General features: G+C 38.3%; 1 protein-coding gene across 7 annotated transcripts in view; it reads right to left on the bottom strand.

The window, feature by feature from the left end:
• Nucleotides 1-23,958, bottom strand: part of UBE3D (ubiquitin protein ligase E3D) — a 186,335-nt gene that overhangs the window by 155,282 nt on the left and 7,095 nt on the right. For 6 of the 7 annotated variants that reach the window (XR_004026703.1, XR_004026702.1, XM_030798153.1 and 3 more), the window contains exons 2-5: nt 23,174-23,370; nt 19,503-19,593; nt 9,624-9,855; nt 3,592-3,661 (exon numbers count right to left, since the gene is read on the bottom strand). Coding sequence is in view for 5 of the 7 variants with exons in the window: in XM_030798153.1 (XP_030654013.1) it covers nt 3,592-3,661; nt 9,624-9,855; nt 19,503-19,593; nt 23,174-23,370 (590 nt within the window). In the remaining 2 variants the exon portion in view is untranslated. The remainder of the gene's footprint in view (nt 1-3,591; nt 3,662-9,623; nt 9,856-19,502; nt 19,594-23,173; nt 23,371-23,958) is intronic. The other variant, XM_030798155.1, reaches the window with a different exon arrangement.

The following is a 23,958-nucleotide window of genomic DNA, read 5'->3' as shown; positions in this document are numbered from 1 at the left end:
ACAGCCATGTGAAAATGGACCAATACACATCAAACAAATCAAATAATTTATCAATTCCATTTTATAACTAAAAAAAAGAAAAAAAAATCAGCCAAGTATGTTGGCTCATGCCTGTAATCCCAGCACTTGGAAGGCTGAGGCATGAGGATCACTTGAGTCCTGGAGTTTAAGATCAGCCTGGGCAACATATGGAGACCCCACTTCTACGAAAAATTAAAAATTAGTCAGACATGGTGGTATGCCCCTGTGGTCCTGGCTACTTGGGAGGCTGAGATGGGAGGATCACTTGAGCCCGGGACGTTGAGGCTGCCATGAGCCATGATCATGCCACTGCACTCCAGCCTGGGCAACAGAGTGAGACTATGTCTCAAAAAAAAAAAAAAAAAATCTTTATTGCTATCTTCTCTCCCATTTGCTTCAATCTAGGCTGCTATTCTGTAGGCCTGCTGCTCACTCCTTACCCTGGGACTTCCTTATCCTGCTCTCCTTTATTGTACATCTTGTTACCCAATTCCATGTCATCTCTTCCTAGATTGAATGCCTAGTTTCGGTGATTTATATTTTATGGTGAATTACTAAGAAAAATAAACCTTTGAGAATTGTGTTTTGAGACTTTGTTATTTGCAAAATGGCTTTTATTATTTTCATATTTGACTGATAGCTTGACTGTGTATAGAATTCTGGGCTGAAATCTTTTTCCTTTCAAATTATGAAGGCACTGCTTCACTGCCTTCTAGCTTTCAGCTCTGGTGTTAAGAAGTTCAATGCTATTCTAATTCTTAATCTATCTTACATTAACTGCCTTTTTCCCTCTGCAAACTTCATCCTTGGTGTTCTGAAATTATTCACTGTTGTGGCCTGAAGTGGCTTCCTTGCTATTCCTCTATTAATTACAGTGGGTACTTAGTGGACACTTTCAGTGAAGAAACTGAAGTCCTAGCTCTGGAAAGTAGACTTGTATTTTTGGTATTTTTGTTATTGGATAATTTCCTACATTCTGTTGTCTGTATTCTCTCTTTCTAGAATTTCTGTAAGCTAGATGTTGGTTGTCCTGAAAGGCTCAATTCACTTATTTATTCAACAAATACATACTGGGTACTCACTATGTGCCAGACGTTACACTAAGTGCTGAGATTACAGGGATAGACAAGCTAGACAATGTCTCTACCTCCAGGAAACTTAACTGATTACATATATCTTTTGTACTTCTTTTTCTTTTTTTTTTTTTTTTTGAGATGGAGTCTTGCCCTGTTGCTCAGGCTGGAGTGCCGTGGCACGATCTTAGCTCACTGCCATCTTCGCCTCCCGGGTTCAAGCCATTCTCCTGCCTCAGCCTCCCTAGTAGCTGGGATTACAGGCGCATGTCACCACGTCTGGCTAATTTTTGTATTTTTGGTAGAGACAGGGTTTCACCATGTTGGCCAGGCTGGTCTTGAGCTCCTGACCTCAGGTCATCTGCCCATCTCGGCCTCCCAAAGTGCTGGGATTACAGGTGTGAGCCTCCATGCCTGGCCTCTTCTTTAATTTTCAATCTCTGTCTTTTGGTTTTAATTTCTGGCCTAATTCTTTACTTTTATCTTCCAATTCTTTGATTTTTTTTTCTGAAGCTATTACATTTTTAAATTCCACATTCTCTGAATTATGGAAGCAATATTAGTTTATTTCTTCAAGGCCATTTTTTTTTTAAAGATTTTCCTCTGCTGTATACATGTGTTTCTTCTCAGTGCTTTTAATTTGCTTGCTTAATCATTTATTTGCCTTGGTTTCTTTTTTGTTGATTTCCTCAAATATTTGGTGATTCTCAACAATTCATTTCAATTTTAGTGTAAGGCAGTGAAATGCTGAGAGAAGTTCTTGGGTATAGGGACAAGGTTTGTTGACTGTTGGATGAGTGAATATAAGCTCTCTTTATTTTTAAGAGATGGAGTCTCCCTATGTTCTCCAGGCTGAAGTGCAGTGGCTATTCACAGGTGCAATAACAGTGCACTACAGCCTCGAACCCCTGGGCTCAAGTGACCCTCCTGCCTCAGCCTCCCAAGTAGCTGGGACTATAGGCATGCACCACTGTGCTCAGTTTAACCTCATTTTTGTTGAACAACGACATAACCTCATTTTTGGTTGAATGTCCCCAAAGAATCAGTGTCTACAAGTCTTTTCTCTAGTTGGTATTCTTCCATTATTCAAAAAAAACAGGGTGTGGGGGAGGTCTTCCAATCTCCAACCTTGAAGATTACAGAATCAAGTTGAAAATGAAGTGGGAAACCTAGAAGTCTAGTAGCTCTATATATACACTTTGAACCAATCATCCTGCTTCCAGCTCCTTGCCTCAGACTGCCTTCCCTGTCCCCTGCTGCCTCCAAATTCTGACCTGTTTTGGGGCTCTACAGAGATTATTGGCCCACTCCTTATCCAAATGATCTACAGACACCAAAGCTGCAGCTCCCTCCAGGCTGCCAAGTGTGTTCCAAAAAAGTTTGTTTACATCTTTTGTTTATGTCATTGTCATCTCGTCTCCATTTCTCTTTGCCTTTGTAGATATATATCTTTTCATTTCTTAACTGACATTTTAACAGGACTTCAGGGAGAAAATAATTTAAAAATCAATTCACCTTATTTAACCAGAGGCTTAACTTTTTCTAAGGTGTTGCTTCCTGGGCTTGCTTTCATTTTCCAAAAATGATGTTAAGGATGGTATCCTTTACTAACTCATTTTTCCTTTCTGGCTCACTGTGAACAAGTAACTACTTACAAGATTTTGACGATTAAACAAACAAATAAAAAAAACCATCATCTGCCTTCCCTTAAGTACAATTGCTTCATGTAAATCACATCTTCTAATTAATTATATTAAAAGTAATTATTCATCATCCACAAGCTAACACAGAATGTTGTAGCTCTCTAGACACTATAAACTGTATCTTTAAACAGCAATGCATTTTAATTATCAGGATTTTCATTATTATATTTTAAAGTAGTATAACAGAGTTTACATAAAATATAATCAATGCTACTGGGAAACAAAAAGAATAAGGGACAAAGTACAAAACTCAGAATGCTTTTTCTTCTATTTCAACAGGTCCTCTCCCATCCCCAGCCCCAAAATACAGCCCCAAGCCAGACGGCAGCCAAGAAAAACAACTTCTCCATCTCTGGGCACCAACTCTTCTGACTGAGGAGTTGTATTAAGAAAAAAGCTCTGTTTTGTGAGTTACCAGGAAGGTAAAATTAAAAAAAAAAAAAAAGAAGAAGAAGAAGAAGAAAGAAGGAAAGAGAGAAAAAAGCTCCAATTTTCTTAAAATAGGCCCAAGAACAAACTTTATACTATTGCTTTATATCTACGAAGAGGCCATGAAACAGTGAAAATGACTCAACTTCTTAATACTTAAAATTCAATACTCTGTACTTATGAAGGTCAAAATATACAAACTTCTTGGTATATTGGATGATATGTTAGTTGGGGTCTATTTTGAAAAGCACCAATTCCACAACATATATTAATCATCTATCTTTCCTATATATTTACTATAACATATCATTCTGGCTTTTAAACAAGAAGCCAATCATTTTGGCTTCTTGTTATGAAATTCTTACCTGATGACACGGTCTCTCCCAACATTACCTTGCAACGCTTACAAATTACTTTGGTATTTGCCTTTGGTTCCTGTAGAACAGAAAAATGTCATTTAAATGTCATTCAGCTTTTCTTAAAAGGAATATATAATTTTAACATAGTCCCCAGAGTATACATTGAACTTTACATTTTATTCTGCCCTCTATGAAATACTAGGAATACATTTAGCTTGTATGCATAATTCACATGCACAGAGATAATTTTTCACGTCTTAAGAAACAATAAAGCACAGATTCACTTTTCCAAAACTAGCCACTTCTTGATAGTCCAAAAGTTGCCAAATAATTTGAATAAGTGGTACCTTACATTTCTAGAAAGCACTTCCAAATGGCCTTATAACTTAGAACAGGCAGATGGTGGGCAACAAAGACAGGGTTGATGACTTGCCTCAACTCGTGTGTGTAGAACACAGAAGAATCAGAACTTGAACTCACACTATTTTGACTCCTAGTCCAGTGTAATTTATGTAAAAGTAACCTATAACCCTTAACTACAATAAATGAAAAGTTAAAACTATCTAGTCTGTTCATATACTTTCATTTTTTCCACTTAGGTTCGGCACTGTAACTGGAAAGACAGGTAGTGCTCTGGGACAATTCCTGAAACAAACCTAACCTTCAAAAATCCAAATTCACTATTTGAGATACAGATTAAAATAGCTAGCATTTGCCTAATCAATAAAAAAAGAATATGCCTTTCGCATCCATAGTTATATCTTTGTTAAAACCATACATTCCTCTCATCCAGATACACTGTAACAAGGCAGAAGCCATATACAGTGGGCAGGGAAAAGGAGGTTCTGCAACTCTGGATACTCCAGGGTACCTTTCCTGGGAAACCACAGAATAGGTGTAGGCTGAAGTAAAGAAGGGCGGTGACTTCTGATGTGGGATAATATGTGTATTTAATCTAAGGAAAAAAATTTTAACTGATTAATATACATTTGAGTACAAGTATTTTTTCCTTTGCATAAATAATTTCCTGAAAAATTGCATAAAAAGTACATTTAAACTGAGTTCCATGGATGTGCTGCTGGTAACTGACAGAGCTGATGTTTGAATCTGGGTCTCTCTGATGCTAAAAAGTGTTTTCCAAACAACAGCTCATGTGCCCCATTAGTGGGAACCAACTCATGGAACCAATTCAGTGGATTACTGTGTTTTGTTTTTTGTTTTGTTTTGTTTTGAGACAGAGTCTTGCTCCATTGCCCAGGCTGGAGGGCAGTGGTGCGACCTCGGCTCACTGCAACCTCCACCTCCCAGGTTCAAGCAATTCTCTGCCTCAGCCTCCCTAGTAGCTGGGATTACAGGCACCTGCCACCATGCCCAGCTAATTTTTGTAGTTTTAGTAGAGATGGTTTCACCATCTTGGCCAGGCTGGTCTTGAAGTCCTGACCTCGTGATCCACCCACCTTGGCCTCCCTAAGCGCTGGGATCATAGGCGTGAGCCACCACCACACCAGGCCTACTGTGTTTTTAAAAAATGAAATACAATAGAACAGAAAATACGACAGTGCTTCAAACACTGAGTAAGTACTGCTTCAAGAAACTTTTATTTGAGGTGTGTTTGTGTATGTGTGCATGAGTGTGTGTGTGTTATCAGATCTTGATGTAAAAAAATATATTCAATGCTGGGCACCATGGCTCACGCCTGTAATCCCAGCACTTTGGGAGGCCAAGGCAGGCAGATCATGAGGTCAGGAGTTTGAGACCAGCCTGACGAACATGGTGAAACCCCCGTCTCTACTAAAAATATAAAAATTAGCTGGGCATGGTGGTGCGTGCTTGTAATCCCAGCTACTCAGGAGGCTGAGGCAGGAGAATCGCAGGAACGCGGGAGGGGAAGGTTGCAGTGAGTTAAGATTGTGCCACTGCACTCCAGCCTGGGCAACACAGCGAGACTCACTCTCTCTCTCTCTCTCTCTCTCTCTCTCTCTCTCTCTCTCTATATATATATATATATATATATATATATATTCAATTAAAGGTCAAAGTCAAGAGCAACAGCACAATTCATATTGGGGTCTTTCTCTATGGCCTATTCTTTCCCCCAGCATCAAACACATGCAACTAGTAAAAAATCCATAAATGCCCACAGCTCTTCTATTTGAAAACTTCTGAGATGAATCCCTTCATACACTGAATTAACCTTCAGTAACATAAACACTTATTCCATTTTTTCCTGGTCTAGCTGCAGTATTTGGACAGATTCTGCAGCCTTCCTCAAAAGTCTCTGCTGAGGAAACAAAAGCATATATGAACTTCATAAGTCAGTTCAGTCCTGGCTCAAACTTTTATCCAGGCACACTCCCAAAGTGGGCCCCACAGTGTGCCATCTCTGGCCATTGCACTGACATCCTTATCAGGCACATCACAAATGACAGGTCTCAGAGCCTGACCCAGGTGGGAAACTGGATGGGGTCATTCCCATGAGAGGTAAGAGACAGACACAGAAACCTAGGAAGGTGCCAATTTATTCAGGTCCAGGAAGAAGGGAACTCAGAAAGCCAGTATGGTCTACAAAGGGTGCCATTCTGGCAGTTTAATTCTTTCTTACAGTAAAACATACCTGTATGGCTCCAAGTTGGCATTAAAAATATTTTTTAAAGAGTACTATTGTGTACAAGTTAAATCTGATCACACTTATTAAATGTTACCAAAAACTAAGGGCTTTATTAAAAACTAATATTGGTATTGTAATAGCAATGCTTAAAAAGAAAGAATTTTTCTACTTGAAGCAGAAAATTCTTTTTCAAGTGCTCTGATATGTACTTCCTTTGTAATTGCTATCACAGAACATCTCATTTTGTCTTTCAAGGGGGCAGGAGAAGTGTTTTTTGTTTGCTTGTTTTTAAAATAAGATTCTACCCTTATCAGACATGGGTAATCAGGATTTAAAAACCAGATCAACAACAACCAAATTACCTTAATCACATGTGTGGCTCTTGATTCAAACAAACCTATGCTAAAAGATACTTTTAAGACAATTGATAAAATCTGTATATGGCCTGATAGTGTATCACCAAGGAATAATTGCTAATTTTATCAGGTGTGATGAGGGTGTGGCTACATTTTTAAAATTCCTATTTTTAGACGTAGAGATAAAATGACAAGACTGTTTAGAAGCATTTCAGGAAAAAAAAAGAGCAGATGAAGCATACTTAATGAATCCATATTGAAATTCGTAATACTATTCTTTTTATACTTGTGAATACTTACAGAGTTTGACAACACATTCTTCTAAGAAAACAAAAAAGACACACTTATGGATTTAACAAAACAAATTGCCAAAATCAACTAATTATTACTAAGTACTCCAAGAAAGAAAAAAAGGTAAAGATGCTAGTTATCCTTGCTAGCAGTAATATTAATGTAATCAAAGATCAATTTTATTTGCTCTTTAAAAAAGAGTGAAGTCTTGAATAATATTTTGAACCTTATAAAAGGATGAAATGCCATCTTTATCATCCCATTATTATGTAATTTTTTTTTTTTAGACGGTGTCTCGCTCTGTCACCAGGCTGGAGTGCAGTGGTGCAATCTTGGCTCACTGCAACCTCTGCCTCCCGGGTTCAAACGATTCTCCTGCCTCAGCCTCCTGAGTAGCTGGGACTACAGGCCCCCACCACCACGCCCGGCTAATTTTTTGTAGTTTGGAAGAGACGGGGTTTCACCATGTCGGCCAGGATGGTCTCAATCTCCTGACCTCATGATTCACCCGCCTCAACCTCCCAAAGTGTTGGGATTACAGGCATGAGCCACCGCACCTGGTCCAAGATGCAAAATTTGTATTATGTGGGTAGGCACAAAATAGCACAAGAGAGATGATAAATGAATACACCAATAGGGAAATCTTCAGCAGGTATCTTTTAAAAATAAGTAGATACTGCTGCAATAACAAAGGTCTATAAAGTATTATAAACTCTAAAAGGCTATGGAAGAAAAGAAATAGTGTTGGGCTTCATGTTTGTTTGTGCTGTTTTTAAAAGCAGATCTTTTTAATTAAACATATTATAACACATAAATTTTGTTTAAAGAGAATCTCTGCTTTGTAATGCATTTTTCTTCACCTATCCTTCAAGGAAATAATAAGGCAAGTTGTGTAATGAAGCAGCCTAACAGTGTGGGAACTCTACAGTGCAAACCTCAAAGACAGACATTGTTGTGGACTAATTAAGTCAATATATCTGAGACACTGCAGGGCTGCTCAGAGAGGTGGATTAGCCTCGTGTCCTCCCTTTTATTTTCCCTTTGTGTTGTTTCCATTTCTAAGGACCCTTGATATTGTCTCATCAAAAAAATGTTTCCCAAGAGATACCATTAGGATGCTTTGTTACTATGTGACATTTCAAAACCCTGCTAGATGGCTAGACTGGGTGATAGGAGAAATAGGTTTTCAATAGCACAGAACAGCCTTGTTCCTACAGGAGCCTTGAGAGCGCTGTTTACGCAGTCCCTCCAAATTTATGTTTCTATTTTGGTCACAGGCACACTCTTTGGACTGCTACAATATACAATTAAAGAGGGACTTTCATCCAGGCTAACTTGAAGAAAATCTTTTCAACAGCAGCTTGTCATGATAGTACAGAATTTCCCACAGTCTCCTTGATACTAAAACTGTAATGTCTAAAAATATGATGGGTCTTTCTTTAATGGATAAGATAGCTGTTTACTATGAAGAGAAATTCTTGTAAATGGCATCACGTAACTGATAAAGATGTAAATGTGAAGAATATATTTCAGCACAGAGTGCTGAGTTTATTTAAAAAGGGAAATACATGGTTTCTCTCATTTAATCTTTCTCTACTTTTCTGCTCACAACTTCTAAATATTTTTGAAATGTATACCTTAATCATAAAGATGAAATTTAAAACACATAAAGTATTAGTATATATTTAGATTAAAATACAAATTTAATTAATCATATGAAATATAACATAAATGTATATTAACTTACTATTTACCTTTTAAAATATAAAATGTAAAGTACTACCTTTCACCAAAGTGAACCATATTTAGATAAAGGAATTTCTGTTTACAGTGTAAAATGAGGCACTTAAATAATTTTATCTGACAACAACTTAACCTCCACATTTGACGAATTTCCTTCATCTCCCTCAGAATAGTTCTATAAACTAATTTACAACCTAAGAGCTGCCCACCTACTGCATATTTCCTGCAGTCGCTCAGTTCTTATTACAAAAATGAGTTCTGAATGAAATTTAAAATACAATGTTTTTGTTCCCACCAATAATCAGATGTTAAAATGATTCTCTGGGAATGATTTTCTTTACTTTTTAAATAATATCTGTATTGACTGGCCATCAGTGGAATGATTTCTCACATGGGCCAAGCCAATGCCATTGATTTTCTTTTAAAATAAAGTAAAACACTTGTTCTCCGCAGTGAGAGAAAATTGCCTTCTTCCCAAAGCAACTTCTGCAGCAAGAGCCACCTGACCTCACACTGTCAAGTACCAACGCAGACCCTGCAACACAAGCTTTACCTCCATTCCTGGGGTCCTCCATTCCTCTTTTTACTTGATGACATCTCCATCTATGACTTCAGCAGAAGTCTAGACTATGGGCAGAAATAGTAAAATACCTCAGCCTAATAGTATAGTAGATATCCTGGAGCAAGAGAACACTTTTAACTTAAAACAGACTACTTAGGATAAAATGCACACAAATTATGCAATATTGTCCTAAGAACAAGAAAGCAGGGCAGCATTTTGTTTGTAAAATGGTAGCACTCGCAATTCTATGCCTGCAGAGGTTTTCCTCTCCTTATTCTTCCTGGCCCCCGTGGCTGTTTTAGTTTAAAGCCATATGCTCTTCCTGTCTTGATAAAGCAGCGATAGCAATGACAGTTGAAAATAATGAATTTTGGCCTTACAGCAGTCTATGTAACAAGCCCTTAATTAGGAAAAGATTGAAGAAGCCAGTATCTAAGACAGCCTCTAAATTAGCATTTATTTTGAAATGATATTTTACCAATTTACGATGGTTGTCAGAAGAAACACAGCACATCTCCACCGGGGATAGTTCAGGTCTTGGCTGCCACAAACTGGTTCTTAAATTCACCAAGAAGAAAGAGTCTCCAATAAAACAGTCATTCTCTTGCGGATGAAGTGGTTTATTAGCAAAGGGGTCAGGATGACAACACCATTCTCCAACTAGAGCTCCCCAGTTCTCACTTGGCAGTGGGAGCACCCTGAGGAGCTTCCTAGTGGAAAGAGGAAAAATCATTTTTCACAGAACAAAATGGAACTAACATTCTCTTAATTAAATGAGCATAAAAGATGAAAGAAACTCATTAACCACAAGGCTTGCAATGCTAATTTTTTCCCCAATTATAAAAGTAATATATACTCACTACAGCTAATTTTGAAAATGCAAGGAGGTATAAACAAGGAAAAACCATCCTTTATCTCACTACCCAGAGATAAGTAACTAAACATGACAGTGTATTTCTTTGCCATCCGTTCAAAAGATATATCTGTACATATCACACGAAGTTTGAGAATGGTGAATAAACATACTATATCTTGCTTTTGCTGTTTTATTTAGATGAATCCTAATTAGTCCACAATATTCTATTCCATAAGTACATCAAAACTTTTGAGATCATTCCCTCAACTGTTAGATATTTAGGTTTTGAGTTTTTCATTATCAATAACTCTGTGATGAATGTTCCTGTTAGAATATTTGTGAACATATCTATTTTCCTTGGAAAGAATCTTATGTAAGTGTGAGATGATAAGCACAAATTATATGCATATTTTAAAACCCAACACCTATTTGGTGAATTTCTTTCCAGAAAGGCTGTGCCAATCTATAATTCTTCCACTTACCCTTTTCATAAATGAATACTATCATTTTTCCATTTCTGCATTAGTAATAGGTGAAAGTATTTTCAATGCTGCTTTAATTGGCAACCCTTAAATTACTGGTGAGATTCATCTAGTTTTTCTACTTATAGTCCACTGTGTTTCTTCTGTGAATTGTGATTAGTGACTATTTTTCAGGGTGGTATTACTATGTTCTTATTAATTTGTAAAAATGTGTTCTATATTAAGAGTATTAGCCTTCCGCTTATTAACCTGTTACAAGTTTTTTTGGTGTTACTGCCTTTTATTTTGGTTTATATGTCTTAATGGTCAAATCACCTAACAACTTTCTTCTATAATTTCTTCTATTACTATATTTTAATAAACTTTTCAGTTTGGAATAATTTTAGATTTACAGAAAACTTAAAAGGTAGTATATTAGTTCCCATATACACTTCACCCAGACGGCCCTAAAGTTACTATTTTATGATACCATGGTAGATTCGTCAAAACTACACACTTCGAATTTCACCTGTTTTTCCACTAATATCCTTTTTTTCTGTTCCAAGATCTAATTCATGATAATACTTTGCATTTAGTCGTCATGTCTCCCTAGTCTCGTCTGGTCTATAATAGTTTCTCAATATTTCCTTATTTTTCAGAAACGAGATTTTTGCAAAGATCAGGTATTTTACAGAATATTCTTCAATCTGAGTTTGTCTAATATTGTCTCAAGATTAGGCTGGTGGTATGGATTTGGGGAAAGAATCTCACAGAAGTGAAATATACTCTTCTCATCACAGCATATCAGAGAATATATCATATCAACACAACTGAGTGATGCTAATCTTGATAACTTCGTTAAGGTGATATCTGCTAAGTTCCTCCTTCTAACAAAACACAAATACTAGTATATTAATGTACATTCAGATAAGTTAAAATATTTAAAACGTGAATGCTACTTTTTTTTTTAACAATTCCCCCATGTTAACCATTTTCCTTTGATTTCCCCAATCAACTGAGTTTCATAAAAGGGCAATTACAGTTCAGAAGAGGGTACACAATTTATAACTGCAGAGGACAAAGCTAGAAACAAGAAAGGCTGATTTTAGTTTAACATAAGGAAGAACTTTTCCTTTGAAATTAGTATACGCTGCACCATTGGTATCATCAAGATGCTGAGCCTGTTAAGCATACTGAGAAGTGATTCTTTCAACATACATTTCCTATAAGTCTACTATGAATAAGGCATTCTACTGGCACAAAATAGGAACACATACAGTCATCTCTCTTCAAGTACTCATGTTCTAGTAAGAAACATAGACCTATAAACAAATAACAAAAGCACATGTTATAAATGCTGATAACAGAGTAATGGTTCTAAATTCTTGCAGTGGGGGGGGGGGCAGTGGCGCCAGGGGGAGCAGTACAGATCCCTTTGAATATTTAAGAAAAGTTAGCCTCTTTCCTCACACGTACATTTCTACAAGCACACAAAATCTGCATATCACTTTAGGGGATTCATGGATCCTCAAGACCAATCCATGAATTCAGGGCAATATACACAAAGTGCTACAAGAATAGATTGTACATAGACTTCAGAGAAGAGGTAATATCTGAGCTGGCCTTTGAAAGATAAATAGTAGTTCTCCAGGCAGTGAAAGGAATTAAGGGCATCATGGAAGAAACAATATGAAGGTAGATGCCATATATGTTTACCTTGTCACTGGATTTCTACTGTCTTACATTGCTCCTAATGTATAGCATGAGCTCTTAAATATTTGTTGAAGAAATGAACTAGCGTATTTTGATAACTATAATGTGTGAAGCCCCTGGTTGCGTCTGTTGCACACTGGAATTAAGGGCTTAAAAAACCTTTTCCCTTGCTGCTTGAGGATCTGACCTCTGGTTTAGCCACCTAGCTCTGTTACCCTGGAAACCAGGTAAGAGCTTAGGCATCGACAATATTGCTAGGCAACACTGCTTACGGTAAAAATGATCCTTGCTTGGTAAACTGCATCTGAACCAGGAAGAAATATGAATGAGCTGTAAATGTCTGATAGGATACTTTGGCCTTCCCTGAATGCAGTCTCTTCTTGGGAACCCTACAAACTATATCAAGAATTGTTACAAGAGATCCTGGCTGCTTAAGGCAGGAGGCTTCTTCTGAGCCAGGGCAGCTCCCATACCTCCCTGATGTGGAGCTTATGCTTTTGTACCTGGAACTACGTTGTGTGGGGAGACAACAGTCCCCAGAAAGGTATGTGAGCTGTCACTTGTACAAACATGCAGAGCCCCTGCTGAAAGGAATTCTTGATGCTGCCCTGCTGGCAAGCTGGCAAGGAATGTGGCCTGTGGTAGCCTTGTGAGTCCACATGTTTAGTTAACTTAAAAAGACCCTTGGTGGGCACTAAACACACCTTATTTCATTTAATGCTCGCAACAACTTTGTGAGACAAGAAATACCATTTTCCTGTACAGAGGAGGAAAGTGAGGCTCAGAAATATTAAATAATCTGCATTAAGGCCCAGCGATCCAGCCGGGGCCAGGTGGGCATCAACCGCCTGGTAAATCCCAGCACTTTGGGAGGCCCAGGTGGGCAGATTACGAGGTCAGGAGATCGAGACCACGGTGAAACCCGTCTCTACTAAAAATACAAAAAATTAGCCGGGTGGTGGCGGGCCTGTAGTCCAGCTACTCGGAGGCTGAGGCAGGAGAATGGCGTGAACCCGGAGGCAGAGCTTGCAGTGAGCCGAGATCGCGCCACTGCACTCCAGCTGAGGCGACTCTCGAAAAAAAAAAAAAAAAAATACAAAAATTAGCCGTGAGTGGTGGTGGGCACCTGTAGTCCCAGCTACTCCGGAGGCTGAGGCAGGAGAATGGTGTGAACCCGGGAGGCAGAGCTTGCAGTGAGCCGAGATCGCGCCACTGCACTCCAGCCTAGGCGACGGTGAGACTCCAGCTCAAAAAAAAAAAAAAAAAAGAAAAGAAAAAAAAATCTGCATTAAGTTCACAGAATCAGAAGTGATCAGTAATGGCAGGTCCTTAGAATATATTCCTTCCCTGGCAATGCAGAACAGCCATAGAGGAGACTTGGGCAGGTAGGATGGTGGCAAACTGTGTGGGGTGTTCCAGGCCACGCTAAGGGGTAGGGACTTGGTACCTCAGGTGGGTAGGAAGCATTACAGAATTTTAAGCAGAATAACAGGTCAGGTTTGAATTTTACCAAGAAGCAGCAGCAGCAGAAGAGGGCAAATAAATTGCCTGTTTAGAGTGGGAGGGAGTTAGGCCTAAATAGGCCCCTGGACTTTCTCCATCATTAAGATCTTTTGTCTCCTGCCATGCTGCATGTAGTGCCAATAAACAAACCCTCAATACAGTGCAAAAGACAACAATGTCAAAACCCCCTACATGATCAGGGAAATAAAATTGCACCAAGACTTACAGAGATCTGAGAGACAACTCACATTAACACAAAATACGATATTTCAAACTTAATGTGACCACGTATCATGTGAATAAAAGCTATAATATATCCTAGAACCATCTACATAAGACACCAGGAGCAAGAAAGTGCCTAATCCACAAGTCACTGCAAAGATAAAAGAGTTTTTAAAGCAGAAAAAAATTTTTTGATGTTTTGAAGAAAACATAAAACATTTAAGAACAAAAGATTTTAATCATTGCTTTACTGAAAGCATATTTATATAAAACCCTGAAAAATATACTTTGATATGATATACTTCCCAAGAGAACTTTCAAAATAAAATAGATCCCATTTTTTTCAAGGTTAGTTTTTAAGTAGAAACCTGGTGGAGCTCAAACAAACAGTGAAATGATTCCCTGAATTTTCTCTCAGCCTAAGATTCTATAATAAACAGCAATGCAAATTCACAATAAAGTTTCCTAGCTATTTTTAATGTACCATGAGCACAAACTTTTAGAAAACTTAAAATATCCAAATGATATTGATGTTTAATACTTAAACATATACACAAGAAAATGTATGCCCCTTAACTTTAATAGAGGTAAAGAAAAACGAAGAATGTGAAAATAAAGAAACATACATAAGAAAATAAAATTATGTCCCTTAGCTTTAAAATGAACCATTAATCAGTGATAATAACAATGGTAATAACAGCTTTTACAGACTGGATTATAATCAAGTGGACATTAAGAATATTAATAACATCAACTATCTAAAGCTCAAAATATGGCTGCTGGAATTAGATAAATTCAGGTGACATTCTCCGACTGGCAGGCCACAAATCCTATAAAACTAGCTTAGCACTTTAATATTATTACGTACATAGTATGATTTGAGCCATAAAAGTATAATTTTATTCCAAAAGTTTGTACAGTGTTACCAACAGTGCAGTTGGTGACTGTACTCTTTTTTAACCTCTTTGTAGAAACGTGACTGTATTCTTGGGAGTAGTTATTTTCAGGTTACAATTGTAGCTGGACTGCCAAGTGGATCAATCAAGTGGTTGGATATCCTGACATCTCATGTTTCCAAAGATCCCATCTTGCTGGTTTCCCTCTAGGGTCTCAATGCCCTCATGAGATCTAGGCTGACACCTAGCCCTACCCTGCCAGTGCAGGGAGAACAGGGCGAACCATCCAGAGACCTCGGGAGAGCCAGTCTGTTTCAAATCATCTGAAAATCAAAAGGCTTGAGTTTGAAAGTTTGGCCAACTAATTTCATTCACGTATGAGATGAATTTATTTCTAAAATATATAAATTCCAAACACAAGGACTATTTGGCTGTTTCTGAGACTATTCACAACAAAATAAATTTTCTTATTATTGCTGGATATTAGGGCCCACTAATCTTAACACTAGCATAATAAAAAATTGCATACATTCACACAAATTTTACAGAAAAACTGCTAATCTGGTAAAATGTAAATTGGAGAATTTTATTATAAAGAAATGAGGCAATATTTGGTTTCAAACAACCACAACAAATAGCTAAGAACATGTGACCTTAAATTAAGAGAAAACACTGCTACAATTAGCAGATATCATGTGCCCTGGTGCTAGTAAGTATTAAAAGCCATTAATGAGTCTTACTGTTTAAACTGTCCTCTATATCTTATTTCTATAATTAAGTTGACAAGAACCTTTTTTATTTAAAAAAAAAAAAAAAAAAGAATAAGCATTAGTCCCACACTATCAAAGAATCATGAATCACAAAGTACATGAAACCCCAAATACAAATGAGGCTCATTGATCAGGGAATTTTCATGTTTCATAGCATTCCAACAGGTTTATCTAATCCAATGTCCTCATTTTACAGATGAGGAAACTGGACCCCAGGAAATTAATGTAACAAGTTCCCAGATAATAAGACTAGCCAGTAAGCAGATCTTAACTCTGTTCCCCTGCTCCTACAGAGGTGCTCCCAATACAGATAAATCAACATATTCCAAGGTACCTTCCTGGGAAATATGTTTATAATTAGTTGATTTTGGGCACATACATGCTCTTTTGAAAACCTTTGGTCTTGTTTTCTATTTAATGAGCACAAAGTTGTCCTTACCACTCACATAAAACAGATAACTGAGGGAGAAATAAGAAGAACACGGGGTTTGACATTAACGGTCAACATGAAATCCACGTGCAGTTACTTAAGGAAGCATCGTTTTCCATACAACTCAGTCACAGGGCATGCTACCTAAGAGTTAAAGGTAAGCAAAGCCTTGAGTCATTTACTAAGGATTTCTCTGCATTACTGAAGAGGCATGCATATGCCAGGCACACAGGTGTAACATGAAAAGGTTTTTGGGTAAGCCTTGCTTAAATGAAGCGAAGGCTAAGTCAAGTCCACTGTTTCTCAGAGAGAAAAAGAGAAAGGGAATTCATTTCCTTGGCACATGCAGAGTATGTGAATCACAGCCTTGAAACAAAAAGGTTTGAAACACTAAACTAGGTAATTTGCTAGTTTGCTAATAAGAACAATTTGGAAAAGGAAGTAGAAAGTCTATAAAACCAATTTAAAAGACCTTGTTGAGCATTAACTATTACATATGTTACATCCTTTAACTCTCTTGACAAGTTTGGAAAATAGGCCTTATTTGAAGGCTGTATTAGAAGAACCTAAGGTAGTACAAACACAACTTTCCAGCTACTAAGTCATGAAGCTGGATTTCAAACCCAGGTCCCATTCTCCTGCTCCTGCCTCCAGGGCCTGCCGATGGTCAGGGTTAGGGAGAGTGAGTGCTGCCCTTTTAGTTCTCAGTTCCATGACTGGAAAAGGGACTGACACAGAAGATACAGTTCCTGAACAGAAAAAATGGGGGCAACAGATAAAAGCTTTTTCATATTATCATCCTGTTCCAATGAAACACAAATAACAGCCAATAATGAACCAGCATATCCTTTACTGTAAGCAGAACCTGGAAATACTGTTACACTGATTTAACATGTTTCAACTGTAACTTCTAGGAATCCCTATTGTTGTCTAGGAATGAATGTTTCAGAAACTTCATCTGAGAATTCAACCAAAGCCTAAAATAGACCAAGAGAAGGAAAACACTCTTGTTTCAACTACAATGTAAACTGAGATCCCCTGAACCTTTCAGGATAAAGTGGGCCTGTCACCGAGGACATGCAGTAACTTCAACCCTTAGGTAATCCAAGCAAAGATGAGGTTCCCTCCTCTGCAAATTTAAAATCACCTCATTTCTTACTCAAGACAGTCACTCTGAGGATCCTCCATTTGTAACCTCTCACTTATACCAGAGTAACTCTGTGCTATCTCATCTACCTGGGACACTGCCAGAAATCAGGAAGCAAGCAAGAGAGGTTAGTAGAAGGCCAAAACAAACATGTCAACGTTTATTCAATTCAACCCAGCAAAAATTGATTGAGAGCATACTATTTACAAGGGACAGTGCCTGATGCTGAGGATGATGATGATGATGATAAGAACAGTAATTATAGCAGTAGCTAATACATACTGAATGCTTGCCACGTGCCAGGCACTGTCATAAACACTTAAACACTCCATTCTCCTAGCAACCATATGAGGTAGGTCCTACTGTTAGCCACATTTTTGCAATAAAAGAATTGAGGCACAGAATGGTTAAGTAACTTGCCCAGAGTCACACAGCTAGTAAATGGCAGGTACAAACCTAGTTGCTCTAGCTTTTGAGTCTGTACTACCAGACAGACTCAGAAGGGACTACACTATACTGTACTCTCAAAAGAGTAGGGATAAAGGATACAGGGGACAACAAGATTATCTGCACTCCAAGAGCCAGAGGAACACCTAAACCAGCCCAGGGTTGAGAGAAGGCTCATAACAGTACCTGTCCTGTCAGCTGAATTCTGAAGTTCAGGTAGGAGCCAACGAGGGGGAGACAGGGTGTGGGGTGCATTCCTCCAGGAAAGGAAGTCGCTTTCATAAGTCCCCAGGGTGAAAAAAAATCATGAAAAGGCTGTGGGGCTGCACAATGATCACCAGAGCTGTGTACAGAATGCCAGTCAATAATGGCATTTTTTCTGGGGGAAGGAGGAATAGGTTGGGGAAAGAGATATCAAATGTGAGGGTGGAGAGGTAAATAGAGGTAAACTCATAAAGGTCCTAATGTAGCATGTTTCTGGAATTTATATTGGAGAAATGGGGGGCCATGGAGGGGTTTGAGCAGTAGAGCCTGATGCATTTGAGAACAATTAGTTAGTTGTGTCAAAATAGATCAGATGAGAGGACAAAACTACAGGGAGGCTCAATGCATAAGGAGTTGGCAACAAGTGTAATTAGGTGAGCAAACAGTGGCCTCAACTAAGGTAGAGGCACTGGGATGGAGGAAAGTGGACTTATATAAGACATGCTATGAAGAAAGTAGCAAAAGAACTTGGCAACTGACTATAGGGGGAACCCCTTAGAGCAAGCTGACCCACGTTACAGCATATGGCCCAAAGGCTTTGAATGTGGCCCGACACAAATACGTAAACTTTCTTAAGACATGAGATTTTTTTGGCAATTTTTTAAAAACTCATCAGCAATTGTTAGTGTTAGTGTATTTTATGCGTAGCCCAAGACAGTTCTTCATCTTTAGTGTGGCTCAGGGAAGCCGAAGGCTTGGACTCCCCTGCCTCCAGAGGGAGGAACTTCTGGCAACACCAGGTTTCTACCTTGACGACACAGGTAGAAGTACAGCATTACTGAGGTAAGGAACACTGGAAGAGAAGCAGGTTTCAGATAGGAAGGATGCATTCACTTATAAGTCTTAGGAACATGGCTCAGGAAACCCATCTAATAAAGAACTCTAAATTCTTTAAACAGTATTAACAATAATTAGGATTTAATCTGTCTCTCCAGCTGATGAATGACTCGTGGCTGAAACTTTAGGAGGAAGGGTTTGTGCCCAAGAAACAAGAAGGCTGACATGAGGGACAAAAGAAAAAGAAATTAAAAAGCCTTTGGGACTGTAAAAAAAAAAAAACCCCAAAAACAACAACAACAACAAAAAAACCAGCAAAGAGTCCTTCCCATCTCAACAGGGCAATCACAGCACATGGCAAGAATAAACGACAAAACTAACCTAATCGTTGAGAAAAGGTTAATTTGTGCTCTGTATGCTCTGTTTTAATAAGCAGGAGAAATAGGAAATGGATTTTAGAAAGGCACTGATAAAAACAGTTCAAATAAAAAGTTTTTGTGCAAAAGCTTGTTATGTGGAAAAAATCACTGAATGTGGAAAATGTCACTCAGCATCGTGTTGGATGAAACATGTGGCAGGTCTCATGTTTCTTTTCAGGAGGGAGGTGCTTCAGTGATCAGCACAGGTTTTCAGCCAAGATAAGCTCTCCTCTCTCAAAGCCAGCATCCTAATGCTCCCCTTTATGTCCCTTAGAGCTAATCACTGTGATTGCTAGCAAGTTTTGTGGCTGATTGTGTTCAAAGTGACATTAAGCTGGCTCTCACTTTAAGGCCATATACTACTCCATTGGCAATTACTTGAAAAATTCTGATAGAAAAAGAGATAACCATTGCCAGGCACAGAATTAATCAGTGTTAAATATATTCCTTACCTGTCTTTTATTATGACTTCACCGCAGGATTGGCAATAAAACGTGCAACATTCTTGGGCTTGCGAGCTTTGATTAAACACTGAAATCAGTTCTAAAGGAAGTCAATGAAATAGCTAATCTTAGAGATTGAAACAAATATATTAACATACTTAAACAGTTCAATAGCCACGATAAATTACCAGCCATAAATAGTTTATGATCCACCCAGAAGTACACATTTAATTAATACTATCTGATGACTCAAGCAGAAGCAAATATTGTGAAGTGTTTTTGAAAACAACAGATTTTGCTAAGTGTTCCAGAGCTAGGTACTGCCCTAGATTACACGTGTAGCATTTGTTAGTTCTCTCATTCTAAAAATATCAACATTAAGGATGAGTGAAAAAGAACTATTTCCTTCTCATGAAGCTAACTACACAGATCTCCAACATTCTCAGCTTTCCTCTGCTGTGTCTCACAATAGTGTTTCATCAGTGTGAACAAACAGAGCTCTTAAATTTGAGTTTAATTTTTGTTTGTTGGTTTGTTTTTTGAGATAGAGTCTTGCTCTGTCGCCCAGGCTGGAGTGCAGTGGCGCGATTTCGGCTCACTGCAATCTCCGCCTCCTGGGTTCAGGCAATTCTCCGCCTCGGCCTCCCGAGTAGCTGGGATTATAGGCGCCCGCCACCATGCCCGGCTAATTTTTGTATTTTTAGTAGAGACGGGGTTTCACCATCTTGGCCAGTCTGGTCTTGCATTCCTGACCTCGTAATCCACCTGCCTTGGCCTCCCAAAGTGCTGGGATTATAGGCGTGAGCCACCGTGCCCAGCCAAATTTGAGTTTAATTTTATTTAAACAAGGTTTATGTCCAATCTAGCATATAACCATATGAACAAACAAAGATCTCAAACTAATGTTTATTGGACACCTCCCTGGGAATGAAATGGCTCCAAAAAGAGTCCAGTTTTCCCAGATCCAAAATCAATTTCTAATGAAAGCTATGGTAAAACGTTGAAAGCTGTGGGGAAAAATATATATTTCTCACACTATGAGAAAGAGCAGCATAAGGCAGTATGTTCCCTTAGTTTCCATTATTTCTTTTATGAAATAAGGAAACTTTCATTTAAAAGAATCAACTAAAATATGTCTGTAAAAATCTAATTAAAGAAATGAGGTCATATCCATCAGAATCAAGCAATGTGGATTTGGTTTTTGTTTTTCTGTATGTATTTTAAGATTTAAAAAAACTGATGCTAGAAGGTTTATGCCTTGGCAATTAAAAATTAAGGGCTGGCCAGAAATCCCTATAGCACTAAAGTGAAATAAATAGTATTATTCTTTAACTTTGAGCAGATTAAAAGGAGACCTAGGAATCCAAAATATTCTTTCCAGACCCACAAACAAATTTTCAGTGAAACACTACCCTCTGCTGGCCATCCAGCATGATGCACTGGGTCGGGTTTAAAATTCAGTTTCTGATATGGAGGAATCCTGGGAGAGTGTTGCTGCAGGGGATCAATCTAATGCGTGTGCTCTAATAGATCCTACTGTAGCTAGTTCCACATCGAGGGTCACAGTTTGACACTCAAAATAGCAGTATACCAGTATGATGTTTACTATAGTTGTCCTTAAAAGGGTGTTCTTAGCATTGAAAAGTCATCTTTTTAAAAACCCTGAAACACAAACTGAAGGCTAAAACTTTCAAGTCACGTCCTACAAAAGTTTGATTCAAGTTCACACCAGTACATATCTATTCATATTTATTCATTCCACAAATATTTATACACCATCTATTATATGGAAAGCACTCAGGCAATTAAGTGCTGAGGAATCTGGTTTGCATACTCTTTCATGCACTATGGAACAGGCCTTTGATAGTTTTCCTTTTCAGATATTTGAGCAAAATACATTAAAAGTGTAAAGAAATAGGAGACCAATGAACACAAACAATATGCAAATCAGCACATAGCAGCCAATTTATTTTGTCCTATAGTTTAAACAACGTTTGCAGATTTAAATTTTTAAAAATAATTCCAGTTTTGATATTTGTATATTCAGTTACAGAATACAGAAGATGGATGGGCAAAAACCCAGTACTATTTCCCTGGTCGTCTCTACTCCTCCATCTCTAAAATCACAGTCCCAGGAAACACTCCACTGTGGCTTTCATGCTTGCCTTTCCCAAATCTCAGGATCCAACACAAAATTCCTGCTGTGGTTACTCTTGTAAAAGAGGTAACGGTTGTAAAGGAGAAGGTGATGACAACACAACATCCAGCCTCCCATGGCCTCTTCCCTGAAACAACACTTTCTCTGCCCATTATTAGGTGCACTCAGGGAGTCTACTTCCCAGCTCGGTGACCCTAACCTTCTTGCTATGGTTATTCCAACAGTCATTCCTAGTATTTATCCTACAACATTTAAGTGCCATGACATCTCTTTTCCCTACCCCTTGTTCCTAAAACCAACCCTGCCCAACTCAAACTAGTTATTCACTAACCCAGGACTTGAGCAAAAATTGCTCTCCAGCAAAAAAGAAATGAAACCCTCTCTATCTTCTCTTTCCTCACAAAAGCCAAGAGTAGAGACTCAGGGGAATACTCAACAACTCCTAAATGGCTCTTCCAAACACTCCTCCTGACCCCATCTCCGGGATCCACACAGCTCAGATGAAAGGTTTATTACAGATGAGGCAGCAGCGAAGTGTCAGTGTGCAGCTGAAAGAATTACAATCTTTCTCTGATAATAAACATTACATAAGTCTTTCACAGACTGTTTCCCCCTTTGACATAATTTTAATCCCCCAAAGCATATATTACATCTATTGTAATAGATGTAATGAACCAATAATTTTATTCAGTAAATAACCCTGAGGTCTTAGAAAAAGCAAATTTTCTACTGCCTTACCGAATCATTATACCAGTTACAAAATGTTGTAAATATAACAGGCATAGTAAAAGTTAAAATCAAATTAAGTATCAAACTCAACTGCAGGACCTTTTGTGTACTGTTTTCTCTATTTGGAACTGTCCCCACATGGACACGATTTCCTTATTCAGGACTCAGGTCAAACATCACCTCCTCAGAGTGGCCTTCACTGATCATCCTTCAGCCAACGCTAGTCACTCCCTATCCCATTATTCTGTTTTAGATTATCATAACACTTTTCTGAATATTTAAATTGTTTGCTCATTATCTGCTCCCACCAATTAGAATGGAAGCTTCATGAGAGCAGACACCTCCCCTACCTTGTTCACTTCTGCATCCCCAGCACCTAGATTGACGCCCAGCACACAGCACAAACCCAAATATTTCCTGAATGAATAAATTTCCATGTAATGCTTGAAAATCAATCAGGTCTTATACAACTGCCATCTGATTTAATCTTCCCATCCGTGAGCCAGAAAATTTTACAATTAAAGAAACAAGGCAGTGGGTAAATGAGAAATCTCTACACTTTCTGCTCAATTTTGCCGTGGATAGAAAAGAAAGGAAGGGAGGGAGGGAGGAAGCCTCAGAAAGGTTAAGTAACATGTTCAATTGCATACAGCCAGTAACTGGCAGGGCTGACAAAGACCCTAGAGCTTCTCAACCCCTTCACCTAGGAAAAGTTCAACTTATCAAAGGAAAAATTGCCTTTTGTTTATAACAAAAAGGTAAATACAGAAGCAGAAGTGCTAATATTACTCACTTGTGCCTAATTCTGCTTGTGCCTGCAGCCGCAGGTGCAGTCCATCTCCAGCAACAAACTGTAGCCCACGGCAAGAGGAAGGTACAAGCCTGACCTCTGCTGGAAGCTGGATTTCTGTGCAGCTTTCAGGGATTTCCATCTGGAGTGAAGATGGCATTATGGAAATATTCATGGGCATACCTCCTTCTTTCGGTTCTCTGGTAATTAAAAACAAAACCCAAACAAATTATTTCTCACAATGAAAACCACATGATGAAAGAAACAAAAATGGCCAAGGATCTCTTCCTTCCTCTTCAATAGGGGCTCTAAAGTCACTGCCCCAGAAAAACAGCAGCAAGCAGATCATAAAGGAAAGCAACCTACACCAGATTTAGATCTGGTCAGAGTGCCCTTCACCGTCACCATAATATGCAAGTCCTGGGACAGATTTTGGTTCTTCCTTCTGAGAAGAGCGCTAAAATAATGTTTTATAGTAAATCAGAGCAAAGTACTGTTATTTCATATACAAAATTTTAATAAAGAGACCAAGATTCAGTGAAACAATGATACAAGACAAAAACTTGTCAATTTTAAGAATAAAAAGAATTAATGAAGAAAATGATATAGTGATGTATGAATATCAGGTGTGAAAGGACTTACTAACCCAGTTCACAGCAAACACAAATTACTCAGTATAGGCAATAAAGAGTAAAACACAATCCCTGTCAAAAGCCCCCAGGTATCAAAAGTATAGAGGGGATAAAGGCATCTATGGAAATGACCCTCCTCTGAAACTGCAATAGGCT

The sequence above is a fragment of the Nomascus leucogenys genome, chromosome 18 (assembly GCF_006542625.1).
Source record: "Nomascus leucogenys isolate Asia chromosome 18, Asia_NLE_v1, whole genome shotgun sequence".
Taxonomy (NCBI): Eukaryota; Metazoa; Chordata; class Mammalia; order Primates; family Hylobatidae; genus Nomascus; species Nomascus leucogenys.
The sequence above is the reverse complement of the archived record's forward strand: the minus strand, read 5'-3'. Positions and strand labels throughout refer to the sequence as shown.